Here is a 25345-nt window from a genome sequence, read left to right as displayed (position 1 = left end):
AGCAGGGCCTTGTTAGCCACAGTAAAGAGTTGACTCTTACTGAACACATAAACATATATTGCAGGATTATTCTTTAAAAATCACTCTGGTTGCCAGAGGGAGCCAGAGAGGAAGAGTGGAGATAAGGAGATCAAAAGACTATTGAGGAAAATCACAATGTAATAATGAAACTCTTGCACTCAGCCTGGGTTCAAATCCTGAGTAAGCAACTCACTATGGAGGTGAAGAGAACGTCCTCTATGTCTCCACTTCCTCACCGATAAAATTAGAAAAACAACAGTAGCTACCTCATAGGGCTGTTTGGGAATTAATGAGTGAATTCCCGAGGAGCGATGAAAGAGCAGACCTAAGTCACCATAGGTGCTCAGCGTGCTGCACCCTCACCACCACCACCAACTCAGCACTGCTGTCACCAGCCACCCCGGCCCATTCAACCCAGTCCAAATGGTAAGTAGGCAGTCGGGAATTCAGTGGAGAGTTTAGCCTAACTCCACACGGGGAGTAGTGGGGAAGAGTATGGGGGGGGGGGGCGCAAAATTTTGTTGGCAACAGGATATTTACAAAGTTGCAAAGTATTCCCCTTAGATTAGTTATTAATTTAAATGGGGGAAAAGTATCTCTACAATGAAAAAATATGATTGATGCCATTTTAACCAAAGGATGAAACTTAATATCATCAATATGGGGCAAACTAATATTATGTGCTGAGGACACAACATTTAAAAAAACAAACAAAAAACCCCCCAACGAACAAAACAAAAAATCCTTGCCAAAAATGCAAGAACGAAAACAAGTTACTAGTCAGAAATTAATCTTATTAGTTACAAAGGTGAAATGATACAGAACTTCCTTCACATCAGAATATGAAAAATAATAGTATTTTCTATGTGAAGTGATTAGTAATCTATATTTAGAATACTTTATAGGTATCTGAATTCAGCAAAAGCTTAAGTTGAAAACTTATTAAGACCTTTTAAGGTCTTAATTAATCAACTGGCCAAGTTGTTAGGAGCAGTCCTAACCTGCTATAATTTCTATTTGCTCTTTTCTAAGTAACATATAATTTACAAAATGAAGAATCACAGTTTTGACTTTTTTGGACCCAAAGACTGTGATATCATCCCGGTCCTATGACAATTCCTGATTTAAAAAAATAACTATACATGTCTTTAAAAGTCAAAGAGTTAACAATTATACATGATTTAAAATAAAAGAATAGCATGTTTTAAAATTCAAAGAGCAACAATATAATTTCTTTAAATTGTTATCTTTCATAACTGAAGGAGAAAAATAAAAGTAGTAGGATAGAATAGGATGGCTCACTAGGCTTATGAAACTGTCTAATAATTTGTCACTAATATAACGGAAAAAAAATTTCCATCGAAGTTCTTGTTAAAGGATTTTGAAAAAGAAAATCAACTGATGCAGCATAATGATAAACACATAAGCAACATTCCGCTACTAATCCTGTCCACAGAGAACTGAACCTTCTGAAAGAAAATCTGTTATATATACAACACATTATAAGGTGCTCAAAGATTCCTTAACTAAACTGACTGCTATCCAATCAAGACTGAATTTTAAAAGGCTCATTAACAGCATCTAGTGATAAAATGGACTCTCCCTTTTCACTGAAACTCATGTCTCATTTCATTAGACGTGGACAATTAACTCATCTTGGTATTATTAGATCTACGGCAGAGTAATTAGCTTAAGTTTCACAGGTTACTCAAAGAGCTACTTTAGTAATGAAAACAGGTTATTCTCATTGGATCCATCTTTTTATCCCTTGCAGTGTCTTACAAATTAAAAAAAAACTATACTTTAAATAAATAGTAGCAGAATTTTTATTTCAAATCTCCCCAGTCTTTCTTAGTACTTAATACAGGCAAAGCAATGACTCTTTTCTATAAAAATGTACTGAAATACTATCCAATCTGAATTAAACATTTAATTTGTATTGCACTGCTTTATATTCTTCCATCTTAAAACAAAGCTAAGTCACTTGACTCCAAAATGAACGTGTAACCAGAAACAGAACTAAAAAATTGAATATTTTGAAAACACTCAAGAGGAAAAATGAGGGTATGAGAAGAAAGAAGAAAAGTGGGGAGGAGAGGACACCACAGGGCTAGTTTCCAGTCCTGAAAAAACCAGCGGATCATACAGCAAGCTGGTGTTTCAGCCAGAGCTGCTGCCAAAGGTAGCCTGCCAGTACAGAAATCAAGCGTTTAGGAACTTTTACAGCATTCTGACTGGAGAGTTTTGTCTGTTGATACAAAAAGTTTTAAATAGGATTAAAATTACCTTTTAAAAATTCTGTTTCTCTAATAATTTCATTATATTTTACAAAAGAATTGGTCTACGACGAATTAGAATTTTGTTGTAATGTTCTTTTGTGGCAGATAATTTGAAAAGTAGATTTAAAACTCTTCCAGAAAGGCAGGCCTTCCTTTCTCTTTAAAAAGAAACCAATCGATCACTTTTTTTTTTTGCGCTGCGCAGGCCCCTCACCGCTGCGGCCCCTCCCGTCGCGGAGCACAGGCTCCGGGCGCAGGCTCAGCGGCCATGGCTCACAGGCCCAGCCGCTCCGCAGCATGCGGATCCTCCCGGACCGGGGCACGAACCCGTGTCCCCCGCATCGGCAGGCGGACTCCCAACCACTGCGCCACCAGGGAAGCCCCAATCGATCACTTTTGAGGCTGAATTCAATGCTATGTCCCATGACATTAAAAAAGAAGAAAAAGAGAGAAAGAAAGAAAAAAAGCAGAGGAGGACTTAAGTTACTAGGGAATTAGTTTATAGCTAGAGAACGACACCTCTGAGACACAGGACTGTCATTAAGTATGTCAAAGGCCCTAAGGTTAAGAGATTATTTTGTTTTAAATTCAAAGTAGAATTAGGATCAGAGGATCTAAGTTCCAAAGACAGATTTTCTGAACATAGGGAAGAACTTTCTAAGTAAAGTGTTCTAAGACTTGGTTATTTGTTTGTGGCCTTTGGTCTCTTCTCCCTTCCATCCATCCCTTCGACTGCCATATCATATAACTCCTTACTTTAAAAACATAAGTGCCAATGCACTGCTTTTAGAATAAAAAGAAAAAGTTTAAAATCATATTCAAGGTCCTATTATCCTCAGATCCCAACCTTGTCTCCAATACCACTTCTCCCACTATACCTTATAACTTCCACCGCAATATGTCAAGCATTAGCATAAGGACACATACTGGTTGATCCTACCTCTGATTTCTAGAATACCATTCCACTCATTTGCCCTGTAAGTTCCTACTCCAGTCCCATCTTCTCTAGCTTTCCCTGAAACCCTCAACCTGTAAAAGAACTCATCACTTCCTTGGCGTCCCACAGCACAATGTATAACACCTGTTGTGGTTATCTACCACACTGTGCATTAGCCCACTGTCAAATTTATCAGTATCTTGGGGGTAAAAGACACTTGAGGACAAAAATTCATAGGCATTCAAAAAATACTTGCTGCCTAAAAAGGTATTAAATTAACTATGACAGGAGGTGGTGAAAACAGAGTAACAACCATGTGCAGTACAGAAACTAAAATATGATAGCATTAGATATAACAAGTGTTAGACTTCATGGCTTTAATAAGGTTCCTTCCAAACCAGATTATACCTTACTATAATTTTCATAATCACTCTTCTAAAGCAACTGACCTGTTTTTATAGCTAAATACTACTATTCAAATCAGATACATGGAATTTTCTAAGCATGTAATTTATAAAATTAATATATTTTTTTTTTTTTTGGTGGTACGCGGGCCTCTCACTGTTGTGGCCTCTCCTGCTGCGGAGCACAGGCTCCGGACGTGCAGGCTCAGCGGCCATGGCTCACGGGCCTAGCCGCTCCGTGGCACATGGGATCCTCCCGGACCAGGGCACGAACCCGTGTCCCCTGCATCGGCAGGTGGACTCTCAACCACTGCGCCAGGGAAGCCCTAAAATTAACATTTTTAAGAGAGAATGCATAAAAATTCCTACTCTATGATGCAATGAGTCAAAGGTACCAATGGCATGGGTCAGGGTGGGGGATATTAAGCCAGGGATATAAAGTACAGAGAAAAAACCCATTCCTCACAGGGTACAGCCTTTCTCAACTGATTTCACAGGGAATCAAGTATTTAATGCCTGGCCCAAGGCATAAATTACATATAATTAACCTCTCCTATCTATAGTGGTGCTTGTTATGAACCACTCTCAGTGAAACTGAAGAACTTCTAAGATGAGGAGCACTAGCTGAGAAGGGCTGTGTGAACTAATAGAAAATTACAGCACTTTTCCTCTTGAAAACATTTAAAACAGTAATTAGTTTCTTGGGCCCAACCAGAAGTTTATTACAATATAATGGACCTTAAGACCAGTTATGGTAATACCATTTCAACTATGTCTAACCATTATTCATAAATGGGTTCAATGACAAAATAAGAAATATATTTCAAACAATTGTCTAACTGGGAAATCAGAGATGGCTGCATTGCTCATAACAGCAAGGACCTTTTAAAGACACAGAGAAATATATACTTATGGAACAGCTCCTTTAACAGCGCCTTACATGAAAGTTTAACTCTGTTGGTGAATCTGTTGGGAAACTGGTTCTCACATACATTGCTGAAGTAATGCAAAACAATAACCCCTAAAGAGAAGAATTTAGCACTAGCTAGCAAAACTATATATTGTGATACCACTTCCGGAATTCTATTCCAAAGATAAACTAGCAAGTACACGTAAAGATGTATATAAAAGCTATTCAATACAGCACTCTTCCTATGTGTTACAGCAAAAGCCTAGAAGCAATCTAAATGTCCATTAATAGGGGAATGCTGGAATAATTTACGGTACACAGACACAACGGAATATGATGAAGTTATTAAAAGGAATAAAGACTGTCTCTATGTACTGCCAGTAAGTGACTTAATGATACACTATTAAGTAAAAAACAAACAAACAAAAAAAACAAGGCAAGGCATAGAAAAGTGTAGAGTATACAATTATCTATGAAGGGAGTGAGAAATTACACACACACACACACACACACACACACACACACGCTCATGTAACTCTTCATGTAAAACAAAGAAATGGAAGGATAAGCCAAATACCAAAATAAAAAATTTACCCAAACTGCAAGATGGGGGATAGATAAAAGAGACAGGGATAAAAGCAGGACTTCTCTGAAAATTTCCTACTTTGTAGATTTGATTTTGGAACCATGTAAATATTTTACAAGTAACAGAAAAATAAGAAATTCGTAAAACTAGAAAACCAAGTGTAACAAATGACCTTAACTGTTTATCCGTATGATGGCATAACTGATATATACTGAAAAACTATTGAGTGTTTTAAAAGTAACTTCTCTCTCTAGTGAAACATACCCTAAAAACAGTAAGAACTGGTGAAAAATTTTCACTGACTATACTGTTGGTAGTAGTGTTTGTATTGTTATTCTGAGACTGTTTTGTATATTTTAGAATAAAGAAAATCAATCATTTTGTGTCATTAGGAACCGGCATTTTCAGTGGGAAACAAAATATAGATACAAGATCAATTAAATAAAACACTGTAGTTTTCATTTTAAATGAGAATGAACTTTGTAAAGATACTTATATTCCTGAGTGTGTGTGTGTGTGTGTGTGTGTGTGTGTGTGTGTGTGTGTGTGTGTACCTATGTATCTCCTAGCTCTGTCCTGAAAAGGTCTACAAATAATGAGTGACACTAGAGCCCATAATGCAGTTTCCAAATACTATTTTTCACTAATAGTAATCAGGGTTCCTTAAAGAAGTGGCTGATCTCAAGTCTGGGGAGGAAATCTTACAATGAGCATGGACTACTATATACACCAGAAAACAAAGTTACTAGCCCCAAACTACTAGGATTGTGTTAAAGAGACTTGGAAGTGAATTTGAAAAGGCCCCCCACTGGTCAAACCACGTGATCATCAGTTAAAAACACTTAAGTGCCATGAACTGAAATGCATTAAAACTGTTTAAATGCATTCATAATGATACTCAAATTAAAACAAAAAAACTCACTCTTCACCTCTGGAGGATAGCTAGGAAACAACTCACTATTTTAAACCTAGTAAGTGAAGAACTGAGCATTTATCCCGCCTCTCCTATAAAAAGTAAACCTAGCTAATAACAGCAAAGAAACAGGATAATAACTATTTTGGAGTTCCTACTGAAATAAAGGGCCTAAAAAACAATCAACAGTTAACTGCTGAAATCAGGAGGAAACTAGATTTTAGGTACCACAACCACAACACTGCTTGTGAAAGTTTCTTTCAAAAGGAAGAAAGGAAATGAGGAAGGGAGGGCAGGAGATCTAAATCTGATTAAACCTTTCTCACCACCAATTTACCAAAAATACAGGGGACAGAGATAAGTGTTAAACACCACCATGAAAGTGCAATCAGCACAAGCCACGGGAAATCTTCGGTACAAATAACTCAGTCCTTTTACAAATAAGTTACAAGGAGAAATGGGGGCGAGGGTGAGAATGGCTTAAGAGATCTATCAATCTCTTAAGCAAGGTATTGATATACGGCCCTCACTTGGATACCATGAAAATGTTTTTTCAAAGCACATTTATGAGACAAGAAGGGAACTGTGAACAATGACAAGATACATAGCGACACAAAGAAATTGTTTTGGTGATTTAAAAAAAACATAAACATGATAGCATTAAAGAGTCCTTCTATTTTAGAAACACCTAATAAAATGTTTACAGCTGAAATTATGTCTGGAATTTGCTCCCCAAATCATCTGGTAGGCGGAGGGGGAGGAAGGGTAAGGGGGAATGTGGGCACACATGGAAGGAAACGGACAATGCTGACACTGGGTGATGAATAAACGTTGTTCAAAATGTGCCACGATGAAAGGTGGTTTTTCTGGTTGTGTTTTTTTTTCTTTTTTTAAATAAACTATACCCACGCTCGAGGTTGTGAGAAAGCCTAGTACTCAACAAGATCAATAAAGCAGGCTGTTTGGACCATGTTTGTACGTGATGTTATATCACTGGCTATCACAGCCACTTTAGTATGTCAAACAAAAAACTGTATTAATCTGATTATTTTCCAAGTGTTGAGAGAGCAACAACATCTTTCATAAAAATAAAAGTCTAAGCTGCCCCCACATATCAAGCAAATTTATTTTTGCATATACTATCAATATCGCCTTGAAACATCTTTTAAGTGTGCTTTCTTATCAGCCAGCACAAAGTCTTAGACATTATAAAGCTCAGTTACTTGCCAATTAAACTGACATAGGACAGGGTACAAGGTTGCAGGAGAAAATGCCAATTATAAAGCATCATGAATAGTAAAAGATTCACTTTCTATAACACATGTAAAAGTGTACATAACTGCAGAGAGAACAATCTACAAGAAAACATACCAAAATTGTCAATAAGTCTCTAGAGTGATAGAATCAGGTACCTATACTTTTTCCCAGACCATATACACTTTTAAACTTTTCTAAAAATATCACATATTAACTAGTTAAAATATATATGCACCATAAGAAATTAATAGGACTATAAGAGACATTTAAGAAAAATTTATAACGTGTATGAAAAGTGACATGTAAAAACAGTTATGAAATTCTACCTATGTTTGCAATTACACAATATGCCTGTCTAATAACATTTCATAGATCATGGTCCATACAACACTGCAGTTCCTCAAGAAGTTACAGGGATAGCTCTTGGAAAGGAGAGGCTGTGGTCAAATATATTTGGGAAACAAAGTTAAAAACTGAATTAAAACTTTATTACAGATTGATCTAATTTTAAATTCAAAGCCCATGTTCTGAAGAGAATGAATTGCAGAGCTGAATTTCAATGTCCAGCAAGATATATGTTTATACTGAGTGTAGTTACTACTTAGAAATGAGGGACTGGATAAGTTATTTGACCTCTTTAAGCCTCCATTCCTGTTAGAAGAGTAAAAACTATCTTTTGAGATTGTTGAATGGTCTGAATAAGACACTGCACAGATCATGAAAGTGGTTAATACCATCTGGCCACTGCTATTTGCAGCCCTAGAAGGTCATCTGATTCCCTGAGTGTACATCCCTTCATTTCAAGTAAAGAGCTCTAACTAGAATTGCTGAGTCTTACTGGAAATTTCCAGAAGACACAACATTTGACTAACCCTGCTTTGATCAACTGTAGACATTTCACCGGTCAACATTTCTGGGTGGGAGTGGGGAGCAGAAATACAAGCATGGCTCCTTAGTCTCCTACGAAGTCTGAGTGCAGTTCTTGCTCTTAGGCTCCATGAGTTTACCCAGTACCATTCCCCTGGGGTATTTTTATACAATGACAATACTGTTGTGCCCTTCAATAATGCTGAAGTAATACCAATCTAAGAGAATGAAAATTAAAGTGGCACATTCATTCCCTTACTTAAAACCAACAGCTTAGAATGATACGGCACTGCCTATCTTCCCAAAAGAATTAAAAGCACATAGGATTTATAATTATCTCTATTTATAAAATCTTTTATGGGGCGGAGATAGGGGAGCATCTATGCCTTTCATTTATTACCTAAACATTCACTCCTTTCCCAGATAATTTTTTCCAGTTCCTGCTCTGTGCCAGGTACTGATCAAACACAAGGGAAGTACTCCATAAAACAGACATGGTATGCCCTCACTGGGTTTATCAGACTAGCAGTGAAGGATACAAATCAGCAAACAGTATTCCGTCATAATACCTTGGACAGTCAGTAAATTAAGGTTTATTTTCTAGCTTTTACATAAACTGACAACTCTGCAGAAAAGTTTAAAGTTTTCCTTTAAATACATGAAATATACCTCAATCGGCCTTATTACTATATTTCTTTTTGCCTCCATCTATTTGTCATGTTCTTTCTAAAAATAACAGCCAAAAAAATAAAAAATAAAAAAATACATAAAAATAACAGCCAAGCAATGAACGATAGTACCTTCCATTTTGATCTAACTTTTACTAGCACTTTTAAGAACTCAACGGGCAGAGTTACTACAGCATAAACCAAAATGAGTTGGTTGACAATTATGGGCAGATTTAAATTAAGATTACAGAAAACACTCTTGGCATTATATATCTACATATAAATTCTTCACCATAATATCAAACATATGACAGCCATTCAAATTAACTTGATATCCCCTAAGTATGTTCATCTGTAGCACTTTAATAAAACTAAAAATATAATCTGCAGTCAAAATTTTGTTGGTGTCTTAATTTATTACTGTTTTCATGCATTAATCTGTAAACATTTTTTATTTCATTAGACAACAGTACATATTAAAACAAAAATAAAATGTGCGAACTGCTTCTATTTGTGCTTAAGAACAAAGTGGACAAGACAGAATATAGACACACCAACCACCAGAGAAACAAAACGGAAAAGCCATCAGAATATGGGATATTCAAAGGTCACAAAGCAACAACAAAAGTACTGTCATTTCCAAAGCGTAAAATACTGTAGTATTCCCCCATGATACAATATGAGTTTAAACATAAAATGTACTAATGTTAATATAAAATTTATTAAGAACAATCATTAACATTAATTGATTGATTACTATGTGTCAAAACACTATTCTAAGTGCTTTACAACTGATTTAATCCTCACAACCATCATGAGAGAGAAGTGACATCACTACTCCCTCACTACATTATATGGCACAAAGAGATGGAGTAATTTGCTAAAATCACAAAGCTGCTAAGTGATAGAACCAAGATTCAAAAGCAAGATGATTATAGAGCATACTCTCTTAACCACTCTAATCTTCTGTCAAAAATGATAGCAGAAAAATGTTCTTCAGGCTACAAAGTTCAACTTGACTGAAAACAGAACTCACCATGTCTCAATACAGTTCCAAGCTCTAATCCTCAGTGCCTGTGAGTGTGTGAGTGGAGTAAGTGGAGAGCCATTACTACAGAACTAAGAGAGGCTGAGGAGAGGGCAAAACACGTTTTGTTAACTGACCGATATTAATAACTTGTTTAACTGATGGATACACTAATCTTTTGGTGAAGATTTATTTGTCCTTCAGTTGTTGAGAGTTCATCTCATTGTCCCTAGGCTATTAAATTAGCATTATTTAATGCAACGCAACCATAAGTGCAAACAGGGGAACCAAAACTGCATGGTGATATGAGATTGCCACTCAGCTGATTCACAATATGCTTAAATTTTTTTAATATTCTAATTAAAAAAGTTGTTTTAAATACAACAGCTAAATATGCTTAGGGAGAACTCACATGCTTGCCTCAAAGTATCTTTATACTCAGCTGACAAGAACAGCTTATAATAAGATCTAAAGATAATCAATATCATTGACGGCCTCTCCCTCCAACTTAACTACTAAGTCATTATTTGTCTGTAAGGAGAGAAAATGATTGAGATCCAGTCAGCTTATGGGAGAGCTTAAATGAAATGAAGTGAGAAGCTCAAAAAGATGCATATCAGAATGAAGTCAGAATACCTTATCGGTCTGGTGGTCATTCCGTAAGCTCCACAAAGTGATTCAATGCACACGCTCTAACATAACAATAACATAACGTAACATAACAGATCTATCATTTGATATCCCTTTCAAGGCAATGTATTTAAAAAAAACAAACAAACAACAAACCCTTCCTAACAATAAATCTAATCTTTGGCAATCAAAATCTAGGTTATTTTTTAAAATCAGTCAAACATTTTTCACACAGGCAGAAATTTCAAAAGTATTCTGCCTCTTACTGGATAAAAGGAAACAAGGCAAAAAAACCTTCCTAAAAACAATGTTTAAAGTAGGTAGTTAGGTGTTTATTATACTAGAAAAACAAGAGTGGCAAAAGAAAAAAGCAGAAAGCAGGAACAATACACTTTAAAGTAAAATGTCTAGAAAACTTAAAATCAACATAAAATGTTGGTAAAAACCAAAATGACTCTCATATGGCTAGTTATAAGCCTTTTTTTCCTATGTTTACTAACTCTCCTGATGAGATGACATACATCCAAAGTTATTCGTTTGGTCCTCATTTAAATCTCATCAAAAGAAACATTTTAGATTTTTCAAAGTTTTAGTTACATCTTTTATATATACAACATTATAGTCTGACTAATTGCCAAACTGGCGTTTCTCAAGTGTAAAAACCAAAGGTAATATCATAGACTGATATTAGCTGGCTAAATGAAAAATGATAATCAAAAAGGGAAAATCATGACAACACCTTTAAAAAGTTCAAAAGTTTCAGACATCAAATAATGTATAGTGTTTTAGGGTCTAGATATTTTGTTACTAAAATTCGAAAGTATAAGTAAATTATTCACATAAAGACCTGCCCCATTTTCAAGGACTTACCTTCTTTTTATCCCTCATTGAGCCTTTGCCTCGGACCATTATCTTACATCCTGTTTCTGCTTCAAGCTGTTTAGCAGTAAGTCCTCTAGGTCCAAGGATTCTCCCAACGAAATTAAACTGGGGGAAAAAAAAATCACCATACATTATTCACTTAAAGTTATTTTAAAGTATAAATTTACTTCCTTCAGTTAGATTTTTAAAAAATATTAAGTTGAAATAAAATCTTATGAATTTCTTGACAAGTCTGGGGGTGAAATTACAGCAGCTCATGTTTAGCTTGAAATTTTCGTATGTATTAATACAAATTATGGATTAGGAACAACAGTATCTAACTAAAACAGGTACTATACTCAATTTCCCATCAACATGTAATCTAAACCAGAGTATATTAAAGAGTTAGACAAAATCTTAGGTGCCACCCAAGAATGCAATTCCCTTCTACAAAATCCTTTATGACAGGGTTCAGGGAACTGTTCATTATGTTAAATAGTGGTGGCCTTTTCTACAGAAATCCTTGGGGGAGAACTCCTGTCTTATTTATCTAAGTTATACTTTCTCCAAAGCAACTGTTCAGAGAGAATTGTATTCTGCGGTTGGCTGCCAGAACACTGATGGCCAAATTTGGATTCCACCCTATACTAAATATTTAAGTCATGAGAGTCTACATTTTTCACCACACTCCTTGCACAATTTTATCTCTGCATCCTTATTTACATTTTTCACCACACTCCTTGCACAATTTTATCTCTGCATCCTTATTTTCCTTTCTATTTTCCATTTCTACCTTTAGCTTATATTACTACTTTGACAAAGAACCTTAACTCTTATCACGAATAGGACAGTGACAAAAATAATTATATAAATAAGTAATTATCATCCCTCCACAGAAATGTCAAGTATTCATTCACAGAAGTTAATTTTTTTAAAAAGTCCAATGGGAAGAACAGATTGACTCTGAATATTGAAAAGTAAATTTTCCTCATTCACATGTCATCTGCATAAAAGACACAAAAAAAATGAATGTTCCACAAAGACTGATGGGTGGTTTCTATTAACTTATTCAATCAATTAAGTTACTGATTCTTATGCTTCCTATTTTTTTCTTGCATTTTAATCCTACTGTTAATGTATCGTTAGTAACACTAATATGCCAGAATTTACTGCTGTCAAGGCTTAAGCAGCCAGGGAAGTTCTTCAATCTTCTGTACTCCAATGGCTTCTTACTTTGCCTTAGCTGCTCACCAGCACCGCCACATCTTACAAAAGTGATTCCCAAATGAAAGACGGGTAGTACACGTATAAGGATGGAAGAAAGCCCTCTTCCCTCCGGGGATTACGATATAAGTTTTTCCATCCCAAGCTGAGGAGAGGGAATGAAGTTTTATAGAATCTGTGACTACATATAAAGGTGGGGTTGGCAAGTTGCCGAAAAGTAGGAAGAGTCTGCTCTAAATGAACAGAGAGCCAGGCCTGTTGATAGATTTTCTGTGATATGTGTGTTTTTTCCCTTTCTCAGACCCTCGTTTTAATATATTTTTACTCTGTACTGCGTGAAGTTGGTCAATTCTAGATGTACTTGGATTTAAAGGCAACCTCTTAAAAAATTTCATGGAATTTTCTGTTAAGTACTAAGGGTAATTCAGACCAGCTGAGCAATTCCAGTAAAATAGGACACAGAAGGAAAAAACATCTGCTTGAATGCATGAGAGATCCAGCAAGACTGTGAAGAATTGCTAATTCAGGATCGTAGGGAGGACACAGAATCAAGAGGATGTTAGCCTGGCTTTGGGGAACTCCTTGTCCTCTAGGTATGTTTGCTGAATCCGGAGAGGACAGCTGAGAGCCTGAACTTCAAGGGACGTGGTCTGGAGTGTGTAACTACCAATGTGAGCGCCTCCCCGTCCCCGGTCTTTGCTTTGGGGAGGGATCTGATGGGTGTGCATTCTGGGGGTAAAAGTGAACCCTAATTTCCCAGGCCCTTACAGACTCTGCATATGAACATCAAAACTGTCTCAACCTCAATAAGCAAAATTGTACCGAGGTGATCTTGGGTTGCCAGTTAACAGTAGGTACCTGTCAGAAGCTGACATATATTCTCTCTGGAGGAAGACAACATAATCTTAGGCCTTATATTATTTTTGTAAGCTATTCAGTAAATACATTATCTGGCACACACTAGAAAACAACCAAATACACAAGAACGTAAAATGACATTAACAAAAATCTGAAGAAACGACAAGACAAAAGAAACAAATCCACCAGGCCTCTAGATATTAGAATTAATCGACCCAGACTTTATAAGCATTATGCTTATTATGTGTAATTTTGTTTAGTTTGAGTATTTTTCAGTGGAATAGGAAACAACCTTTCATTTTCAAATTCAACTTAATGAAACATGTATTCAAGGCTTCCTATGTGGCAAAGAGTGAAATAGATGCTAGGAATTTTTTTTAAAGAGGAGGAAGGGGAGGAGAGGAAGAGGAGAAATTCTCCTTGCTCTCAAGAAACCTGTGAAAATGCCTTTACTCTATTTCTACCTTGACTGCTTCTTAAAATAAGTAGTCTTTGCCAGCTCTTCCTCAATAATAGTTGTGCTCTATACAGATCTTTTTCCAAAGTAACTCATATAGTTGATATACATTATATATCTCAAACATGGCAAAGAATGTCTGGAAAAATGCATTACGAATGGAGGTACTTTAGCACTTCAAATAACTAATATGTAATTGTTTTATATTTGTGTCCTCTGTCAAAGTGGTCAGCCTCCACTTCATGACATACAAACACCTAGAAGACCCTCTGTGGGGCTTCCCTGGTGGCACAGTGGTTAAGAATCCACCTGCCAATTCAGGCGACATGGCTTCGAGCCCTGGTCCGGGAAGATCCCACATGCCGTGGAACAACTAAGCCCACGTGACACAACTACTGAGCCTGTGCTCTAGAGCCCATGAGCCACAACTACTGAGCCCATGTGCCACAACTACTGAGCCCATGTGCCACAACTACTGAAGCCCGCACGCCTAGAGCCCAGGCTCCGCAATAAGAGAAGCCACCGCAATGAGAAGCCCATGCACCATAACGAAGAGTAGGCCCTGCTCACCACAACTAGAGAAATCCTGTGCACAGCAACGAAGACCCAACACAGCCAAAAATAAAAATAAATAAATTTATTTTAAAAAAAGAAAAAAAAAGAAGACCCTCTTTGGCACATTCTATTATTTTCACGTATTAAATCTCTTTTGCTGAAACCACAGCATTAAGATTACATAGAAAAAGACTTCTACCATAGCTAAGTAATCCTCCCAATTATTATTTACTAAATAAAAAATGTTTTAAAGCCAGTCAAAACCAACATATTAAATCTGTAACAAAATTTTCCTAACCTTATAAATTAACCAATCTCTACTGCACCACAACCAGCAAAAAACAGCTCAAATGTGTTAAAGTGCATACCACTGGGGTTCTAATACAACTGAAACCATCAAGGTCATCCTTCTCAAAGTGGTGTAAGTAGAGAATGAAAAAAAATTAATCATAGCAGCTGCTTTGTCTACTGCAACCAATTTCCAAGTTAATATCATTTGCCTTGCATTAAACTTCATTCTGTGTTGATTTATCATGCTAGTTTTGCAGCTTCATTCAATTAAACCAATGTCACAACACATTCAAAGAAAATCATTTCAAACAGCCTAAGCTAACTACAACTTTAAAGGCTGAAAGAAGAAAAAAGAGACATTCATTAACTCTACTGTTTAAGTACAGACCTTCTCTGTGGCTTACCAATTATATCTCTGCCAGTGCCATGTTAATTTCTAAAGAAGAGGTTAACAACAGTCATGTCTAATGCTATTTGTTGCTGCTGACTTAATTTTAAATAGACATGACAGTTCTCCCAATGACAAAATATAAAGTATTATAGCAAATCTTTCCATTAACCTTTTTAAAAATGTACAATTAAAGATAAAACCTTCTGTGGCACACTATCAAAAGAGAGAATAAAAAATGGATTTCTAAAAGCATTTCAGTGAAACACTTCTAAGAAGTGTTAAACAGTAATTTCTGCTTAAAATTTTGGAAAAACAATTTTAAAAAGAATATGTATTTCTTTGGATTGCTTTTCATACAATAAATTGATACTCTGTTTTTAAGTATTTTGTCTAGTATCTGTAAGGTGATTTTAGTTATATATCTTACAAACCTTACATCAGATCACATAAGCAAGTTAGTAGGTATCAAACACACACACACACACAAATGTATATGTATTGATAAAGTCTTCTGCTTAGCAGATGACCAAAAATGGACCACCTCAAGTGGTAGTCAACACTAGTAAGCCATCTTATACAAATGTGTAAGATGAGACTAGAGTCGTGACTACTTAGCAATACAACTGTTTTTAATTAAAAGTACCAGAATATTTTGTTTGACTTGATTTACTGTTTTATTAACTCGACTTATAACAGCAAAGGAGAAACTGTTAACAATGCAGATTAAATTTAAAAGTTTGCTGCATCTAAAGTCACTCATTGTGAATAGCACAATGTTCTTCCAATATCTGAAACCATTATCCAATTCAGCAAATAAACTGCTCTTGTCATTTATGAACAAAGTTTCAGCATATGTGTTCATGATTTTCACTTTCAGCTACTCATTAATGTAAATGAAAATATCAACCAATATTCACGTCAGAACTATATTCATTCATCAACTGAAATCAGTTTGGTCATGGATACAAGAGTTCGGGGCAGGGGGGAAGAATATCAAGGAAAGTCTTCTGTTTAAAAAAACAAACAATGAATGTATCTAAATGCCTCGTACTTTTTGGGGAGACAGATGTCTTATCCCTTCTCTATGTTCATAGTAATTCTAGATGAGCAGCCAAATATGTCTTCTTAAGCTATATAATAATTACTATAGGAACCATTTTGCAAAACCTTTCATATATTAGGCCTTTCTACACATCTTCTGTTAGTGGCACAGGGCTATGTTAAGAAGAAGCATTTACACCAACAGATGTAAAAGTGAAAACCGGTAACCAATAATAACCAAAATATGAAATCTATAGCATATAAATTTGGATATCCTAATTATGTCAAATCTTTATCCCTTGAGTATAGATATAATTGGGAAAGAGGCTGAAACCATACAAACAAACTCAGGTGAATAAGATGATGATTGTCGTTGTGGAAGCTAAACAACAAGTACTTAGAAAAACAAAAAATTATTTAACCAATTAAAATAAAAATATAAAGGCAATGAAAGCCAACAAGGGTTTTACGACACAAATAGATGACAATATTTTTCACGGTGTAAGGTCAAAACTCGTACAACAAGGCCCTTTAAGAGATCCCTAACTACTTTTTGAACCTTTATTTTTGCTATTATCCTCTGTTCAGACACATGTTGTTCTCTAAAACAGCAGGTACGTTCAATTTTTGTTCCCTGTTAACACCTTTCTTCCTCCTTCCTTCCCACCAAACATGTCAAATCCTCATCACATAGTATTGAGCTCAAGTGTTCCTTCTGTGATTTCCTTATGTGTTCTTTGACTCCCAGAGACAGATGTTTTCTCCTCCTAAGTGAGGATCTCAGAACACTGTGTACCCACCTCTTACAGCCCTTCTGTCACACAGTATGCAATGATCTGCATGTCTTTCGCAGGGCATTCCTTGAAGTCAGAAACCAGCAATGGGGTGGGCGTGTGTGTGTGTGTGTGTGTGTGTGTGTGTGTGTGTTTTAATCCACAGTGCCTCACACAAGTGTGTATGTGTTAATCCACAGTGCGTGTGTGTGTTTTAATCCACAGTGCCTCACACAATATACAGCACTCAGAAGAAACTAGTATTTGTTCAGATTGTTGGATAATACAATTTAAAAGGGTTCACAGAAATCACACAGTGATTTTTCACTCTCAGTAAAATCACTAAATAAGTTATAGGCAGCACAGGAACTCTTACACATTTCAGAAACTTTTTAAATGGTAAGCCTGACTGATCTAAGGATAAATTCCAAATGACAGAGTCAATGATGTCACAGAAACAAAACAACTATTATTTCCACTTTCCATTTCAATACGGAAGTATCATGAGTGCTAGGATTATGTCACTCAACATTTCTTAGGTGTTGAGTACGCTGAAATATGTTCTACTATGAGTGTTCCAGTAAAAGCCAACTTCGATGCTTGGCACTTTACATGCAATAAGTCACTTAATCCTCACAACAACACCAGAAGACAGTTACCACTATCACCTACATTTAATACATGAGAGGTTACAAAAGTAGTCCAAATCCTAGAACACCTAGGTTGACTACAGAGCTTGGACACAGTAGGGCATAATGCCTTCTCTTCTAAAGACCTTAAACATATACACCCTGATCATACCAGATACTCATGTTTAGTTTTCTCATTCTTGTTAATCATTCAAAAAAATGTTTAGTACAAAGTTTATAAAAACCCTCTTCAGATTCAAATTTACTTTCAGAATGAGTTCCACCTACATCACAAAGCATATAATTACCATACTACTTTTACATAACCAGGCCTCGCCTTTTCAATATTGTCATCTGTCTTTTACTGATTAGGATCACTGCTTTAATAATCAACATACATATCCTTTTTACCTTAATCAAACCTTTTACATGAATGAAAGCCCTTATGTGATTATTAGTTCATCCACATAATTCAACTACAAATACGTATAACTTCAAAAAAGAGACAGCGAGAGAGAAGAGTATGATTATTTGAGTCAAGACTGAGCTTACAAGTGTTACCTCATACCCTGAAGATGAGTCTAGGAGATCAAATACTTAGTAATTCTGACCACAGATTATGAATACAGTCTAAGGATCTTTGAAATTGTTTTCTCAAGTTTTGCTGCATAAATAGCAGCCTCCTTAAAGAACTACAGATAGAACTACCATATGACCCAGCAATCCCACTACTGGGCATATACCCTGAGAAAACCAAAATTCAAAAAGAGTCATGTACCAAAATGTTCATTGCAGCTCTATTTACAATAGCCCAGAGATGGAAACAACCTAAGTGCCCATCATCGGATGAATGGATAAAGAAGATGTGGCACATATATACAATGGAATATTACTCAGCCATAAAAAGAAACGAAATTGTGCTATTTGTAATGAGGTGGATAGACCTAGAGTCTGTCATACAGAGTGAAGTCAGTCAGAAAGAGAAAGACAAATACCGTATGCTAACACATATATATGGAATTTAAGAAAAAAAATGTCATGAAGAACCTAGGGGTAAGACAGGAATAAAGACACAGACCTACTGGAGAACGGACTTGAGGATATGGGGAGGGGGAAGGGTGAGCTGTGACAGGGCGAGAGAGAGTCATGGACATATATACACTAACAAACGTAAGGTAGATAGCTAGTGGGAAGCAGCCGCATGGCACAGGGATATCGGCTCGGTGCTTTGTGACCGCCTGGAGGGGTGGGATAGGGAGGGTGGGAGGGAGGGAGATGCAAGAGGGAAGAGATATGGGAACATATGTATATGCATAACTGATTCACTTTGTTATAAAGCAGAAACTAACACACCATTGTAAAGCAATTATACCCCAATAAAGATGTTAAAAAAAAAAAAGCAGCCTCATACACTGTTCCAAAAGAACTAATTTAGCTCTTAAAGAGACCTGCTCTTTTTTGGCACAGATTTTAGTTCCATTTGACTTACTGGTAACTTCTTTTATATTACCCTGCTTCAATGTTTCTAAATTGTTAAGCACAACTCAGTTTACAGTGACTTTTAATTATTATATTCTATTAATACAGTACTTTTATCATCTCTTACTCTTGGTTCCTCTACAATATTATCCTCCACATGTAACAGACTAAGAAATCTTAAGATTTTCATTGTTTAATCTGTCCCCTTGTGTTCATTTCAACTGCCACTGCCTTCGTTCAGGCTCTTGCTACTGAAATGATACCAAAATTTTACTGGTTTATACTCAGATCTCCTCTTTGGCCTTATGTTTCTAATTACTTCTCAAATTTTGTTTTTCTTTTTTTTTAGTCTGTCCTTAAAACTGCAAATTTATACTGCTTTTATACAATCTTACAAATAAAAAGGCAAGAAAGTAATCAATCATTGTTCTATAACCCCAAACAATACAACATAGACACATTTTTTAAACTCAATCAATTCCTTACCAAGCAATAAAGAAAAAATTGTCATACCAATATGAAACACGGAGATGGCCAAGTTCATGCTAGGTAGGCTACTTACTGATACTTTTTTTTTTTTTTTTTTTGCGGTACACGGGCCTCTCACTGTTGCGGCCTCTCCCGTTGCGGAGCACAGGCTCCGGACGTGCCGGCTCAGCGGCCATGGCTCACGGGCCCAGCCACTCCACAGCATGTGGGATCTTCCCGGACCAGGGCACGAACCCGTGTCCCCTGCATCGGCAGGCGGACTCTCAACCACTGCGCCACCAGGGAAGCCCCTGATACTATTTTTGAACTTAGGAAAAGCAGTGTTCTAGTGAAGTCAAAAATTAGATTTCAGGAAGTCCCTAATTTATTATGAACTATTTTGTTCTAAAGGGCTGGGTTTATTAAGACATATAATATGCTTTCCCAATGAAATAGTTAAATTTAGTTCCAAGGCTAGTCATTGAAAAGTTCTATTTCAATGTCCATGGGGTAAAGTTAAGGCAGGTTCTATCAAAAACTACAGTAGTTTTCTGCTCATATGATGAGTTCATTTACTCACAAAATAAATTTAGGTCACCTATGATAAGCAGGCACAAAAACGGGTGGCCAAGCTCAAGTGGTATAACCTTGGACTAGTCCACACTCCATTTTCATTTGCCAACTTTGGAGGGGAGAGGGTTAGGGTTAGGAAGATTCTGTTACTGACTGCTTCACTCACTTCCAGGAGACACTGCTTTCCCAAAATGGGCCAAGAGCAGATCAGCACCTTGAGCTTTCCTTTAATATCTAACAGAAACACCCAATAGCCCTGAGAGGCAGGTTTCTCGCCAACCTTTGTATTTTATTCCTTTGATTATTTCAGTGAGAATCTTAGAGATATGGAGGTGGATGCCTGTAATTAGGTTTCCATCTAATTCCGTAAGTCCTTTGTAACAATAATTTTAACAGAGCAGATCCTAACACTCTTTTTGGATAAGATAAATCACAGACAAAACTTTCTATCTCAGCTGAGCCTGGAAAACATTTGCTTACAAGCAATAATTCTTCCCTAAAAACAAACTCCATCTTTTAACTTGTTCTTCTAGACACTAGTCCTTTTTAATATCAAAATATATTACTTACAAAAGAAAGCATTCACATTTTAAGACTCTGAGGAGGCTTATTTTAAAAACCATTAAATTTTGAAAAAACCTGAACTAAACAAAATTCGTTTTCAGACTGTCTTGAAATCCTTTTTGGAATAATTTCTATTAACATCCTAAGAAATTTAGTATATCTCAGACCACAAAGAGCCTATTAAATATTTGGTACACAGTAGGCCCTCAATATATCCTTGCAGAATGAAATAAAAATGAAACTTCAAAACCAAATGTCATGAAATTGACCTTCACTAAATTGATCTGTTTAAAGTTACAAGTCAACAATAACAGTTTCTCTACCTAAAACTTAGAAACTTAGACATGCTCTATATTATCAAATTGTACTGCTAAGTTAAAAACTCCAATAGGTTAATATGTAATCCGAAACATTTCACAACTCCATTCAATAAAAATATGTATCTAACCTTCTTCAAATCAACAGTCTATCTTAAGAGTTTCCTGGATAAATTACCAAAGAAGAGAGATGTACAGATGTTTTAAAATATTTTCACTTATAATTAAGATCATATCCTGCCAAAAATCAAGGCTTAACCTTGGTATTGAGAAGAGAGACTTAGTAGATCATTAAATTCTGACTTAACGTCCATTTGTTTCTCAGAAGATCAAAGACGAAAGTAGTTTATATCCAGTCTTTCAACACAATAAGAAAGCCACAAGAGTCAAAGGAACAAAGGCTTAAGTAAAGATAACCAACTGCATTGACCCCTTTTCTCTTTTCATAACTCCTCCAAAACAAATGCCCGCTCAATAGGCAATCTGCAGACGACAATCTTGAGAAAGTGAAACTTACGAATAACTCCATACTAACTCTGAAGCTATGACTAGCCAAATTTTATCTGCAAGCCCAAGAGAAATAAATTGAAAGGTGACTTAAAACTCATGCTCCACCACTGACATAGACTATTATCATGAGCTAGTGTGTACTGTGAAAAACATTATAAATCTACGTTATTATTTATAGTTGCCATGTTGAAATCCTACAAGCTGGAAAAAATATTTGAAAGGGCATTTACCCATCGTACAACCCTTTGACAATATGTGTCACCACGAATAGCCTAGACCCAAGACAAACCTTTTAACGCTATAATCATTCAAAATTAAAACCCACTTTAAAAACATCAGAAAATCAAAGTTATCTTCATATAACATTTCTGGGTAAAGTCTCACTACAATTTAGTCCTAACATATCTCAAGTTAACAGCTTCGCAATCTAATCTGTTCATGTATATACAGGCTAACTAATATCCCTAACAGTTAGACCCTGCCAATACTTGAAACTTATTCTACCACTCTGGCAGATCCTATAAAACAATTTCTCAGAACCCAAAAACAATAACTAGGCAAATTTAATGACAGAATTATTATTGACTCATTAAAATATAACATATTTTACTTATATCAATCAGAGTTAACTCCATTCATATACTGTTTATAAGATCTTCATGGATTCAAACAAGTCCTTAATAACTGGCCAAATCAACACTTCGATGGCCTATGCATTAACTTTAGTCTTCATCCATGTCGGTCATTTTATGAATGTATGATAAACTTAAATAGTGTTATATGATAATGCAATAGCTTTTCTCTTTCATATAACACTGTGGGCTCCTTCAAGGTAGGAATTTTTTCCTTAGTCATGATCATAAGAACCGTACTGAGTGCTCTATCCAGATACCATATATTTGTTATCTTCATTCCTCTAAATAATTCTATGACGTAGACCTTATGATCTTATAGGCAAGGAAACAGATTCTAAAGTTTACATGTGCTCAAAGCCAATGTGATAGTCTCAATTATTTTTTGCTAATATTTATTCTAGTCCCCTTCTCATGTGGACGGAGTGACTTGATAATGCAGTTTATCAACCTCAGCACTACTGACATTTGGAGCAGGTTAATTCCTGGTTGCCGGGGCTGTCCTATGCATTGTAGGATGTTTAGAAGCAGCCCTGGCATCTACCCACTAGAGGCCACTAGTACTCCCGCCAAGTTCTGACAACCAAAAATAGCTCTAGAAATTGCCAAATGCCCCAGATGGGCAAAATCATCCAGTTGACAACCACTGAGCTAATGGAATGTTAGCTGATGGAAGAAGGGTAGAGGTCTTACACGTGTTTAAGCAATTTGGCTTGGCTTGGCTCTGACACTCCAGTGACCTGCCATGAAAAGAGCTTGCTCCAAGTAGCTGCTGCCCCTTTGGGCTGAGCCCAGCAGGAACATAAAGGTAATCTAAACCCACCCAGAGCCGGCCTAGACCAACCTCGGCTAAGCCCAATCAGCAGAACTGCAGCCAACATACAGTGTAGACTAAATAAAGAGCACAGAAATCAATGCTTGTTATTTTATGCCACTGAGTTTTAGGATAGCTTACATGGAGCACTGCTGTGGCGACTGTTGACAAATACAGCCAGGAAGGCACTAAGCCAGGATTCAAAACCTAGGCCTGAATGGCTCAAAAACCCACTATTACCTCAACTATGTCAAAGAGTTTTCTCTACTAAATTAATATCCCCACCTCCAGGACGTGCTTAGTACACAGTACAGATGCAATAAAAGTCTGGTTTATTAATAAGTATAAATATTAATAAATGTGTAATATTTTTAATACATCTTCAACAAGCTACTCATATTACCTTCTCATTCCCATACCATTAAGCCACTGATTCAAAAACATTGCGAAGGACACTATACGGCACTATCTAATTTCTCAAACACGTGATCTAAGACTTTCTTTTCTTATCAGTCCCAGAGCTATACACAGCCAACTCCAAAACAATACCTCCAAATTAACACTTACTTTTATAAATAAGTTGCTACGTGCAAACTCAAAAGGCAACATATTTTTTTTAAATTTCAGCAATATTTGAAAGAGTGAGGCTTTCATACAGATACACACAACAAATATTTATTATACATCTACTGTTTACTAGACGTTATCCTAGGCAGTGAGAATACAAAAAAGGGAAGAATCCCCACCGTCATGGAGCTTACATTCTGGTAATACTTACACAGCATAATGGCATTTTCCAAGTGCTTTACATGTATTAACTCACTTATAACCCCTCATAAGCCTGTGAGAGACTATCTCCATTACAGAGATGAGGAAACTAAGGATCAGACTTGCCCAAAGTCACAATACAAGCAGCAGAGCCAGCCAGGAGTCTGAGTCCCTACTTTTGCCCACTGTGCTACACTGCCCCTTTGAAGCTTTAATAAAGCATTTTTGAGTCAAATAGGATGAATTCACTCACAAAATCGAGCCTACATACAAAAGGGGGAGGTGAGAGAGAAGCATGCGTAATGATCTCTAAGACATACTGAGAAAAACGGGAGTAATAAAAATGCATATTTGTTTCATCGTGGCCAATATCTAATTCATAATTCTGAAATAAAATCTTTTCCATACTGCCAAAATCAGACACACAACACACGCCCTTGTTTTATTTTGTTTAACATTATTTAATTTTTTTTTTAAAGATGAGATACAGTTCCTAGTACAGACTACAAAACAGTTACTATTCATTTGGTATGTATCGATAACCTCAAAGAAAAACTATATGCGGATCCCAATTTTGCCAAATTCTTTTAACAGAAATTTAAAATCAAGGTATTAAAAAAATGATCTGGAGGACCAAAATGGCTTTATACCTGTTTCTCTCCTATGAATAACTAAATTTCTCATTTAAAAAGCTTTGATAAAATAGACACTTTTGGGTGCCAAGAATCATCCACAACTCATATACCCACCTGCCTATCTGACATGCCCACATCTGGATGTCTGACTTCAAGCTCAACACCTCTAAATCAGAACCTAAGCCCCACCCCCAAACCTGCTCTTCCCTCAGTCTTTCATAGCTCAAGAACTGGTGATTCTGTTACTCCAATCAATCGAAACCTCTGAGCTATTCCTAATTTTCCCTCACACCCCATTATCCAAACTACCAGCAAATTCTGTTGGCTCCAAGTCATCAATTATGAAGGATCCAAGCATTTCTAAGTCCGCTTATTCAAGTTTCTCCTCTGCCCCCTAGCTGGTCTCCCTGCTGTCACCATCACCCACAGCCTTTCTCCACACAGAAGCCAGAATGAATCTATTAAAACCCAACTGAGCCCACAGCACTCCCTGGCTTTCCATTTCACTCAACAATATCAGAAATCCCTACCGGGACCCACAGCCCCTCGAGGATAGGGCCCCTCTGCTAACTTTCTAACCTCGCATCTTACTACACTTCCCAAGCATGCTCATGCCTCAGAATCACTGCACTGCTGACCACTCTGCCTGGAATGTTCTTCCTCCCCATCACTCCATTCATGTCTCTGCATTCCCTTCATCTTATAAGAGATTCCTTGACTATAAACACATAGCTACTGTTTATCTGCTTACTCCACCTTTTTTCCCACAGCACTGACTGATCCTAAAGAAAATATTCATTTGTTTATTGTCTGTCTCTGCTATTGCAATGCCTGCTCCATAAGAGCAGAGACATTCAGTTCACCACCCCCACCTGCCTTCTGAAACAATGCCTGGTAAAAGGACCCTACGTGATTACCTGTTAGCCCAGCTTATGATGACAACGTAAACAAACGACAGCAGTGCTTCTCAAACTTTAGCATGCATCAATATCATCTACAGGGCTTG

At 36.5% G+C, this 25345-nt stretch overlaps 1 protein-coding gene across 7 annotated transcripts in view; it reads right to left on the bottom strand.

Annotated features, from left to right (window-relative positions):
• Positions 1-25345, bottom strand: part of QKI (QKI, KH domain containing RNA binding) — a 143683-nt gene that overhangs the window by 79609 nt on the left and 38729 nt on the right. For all 7 annotated transcript variants that reach the window (XR_014297644.1, XR_014297645.1, XM_082669305.1 and 4 more), the window contains exon 3: positions 11370-11486. Coding sequence is in view for 5 of the 7 variants with exons in the window: in XM_082669305.1 (XP_082525431.1) it covers positions 11370-11486 (117 nt within the window). In the remaining 2 variants the exon portion in view is untranslated. The remainder of the gene's footprint in view (positions 1-11369; positions 11487-25345) is intronic.

This window comes from Grampus griseus (assembly GCF_964374135.1).
Source record: "Grampus griseus genome assembly, chromosome: 13".
NCBI classification, from domain to species: domain Eukaryota; kingdom Metazoa; phylum Chordata; class Mammalia; order Artiodactyla; family Delphinidae; genus Grampus; species Grampus griseus.
The sequence above is the reverse complement of the archived record's forward strand: the minus strand, read 5'-3'. Positions and strand labels throughout refer to the sequence as shown.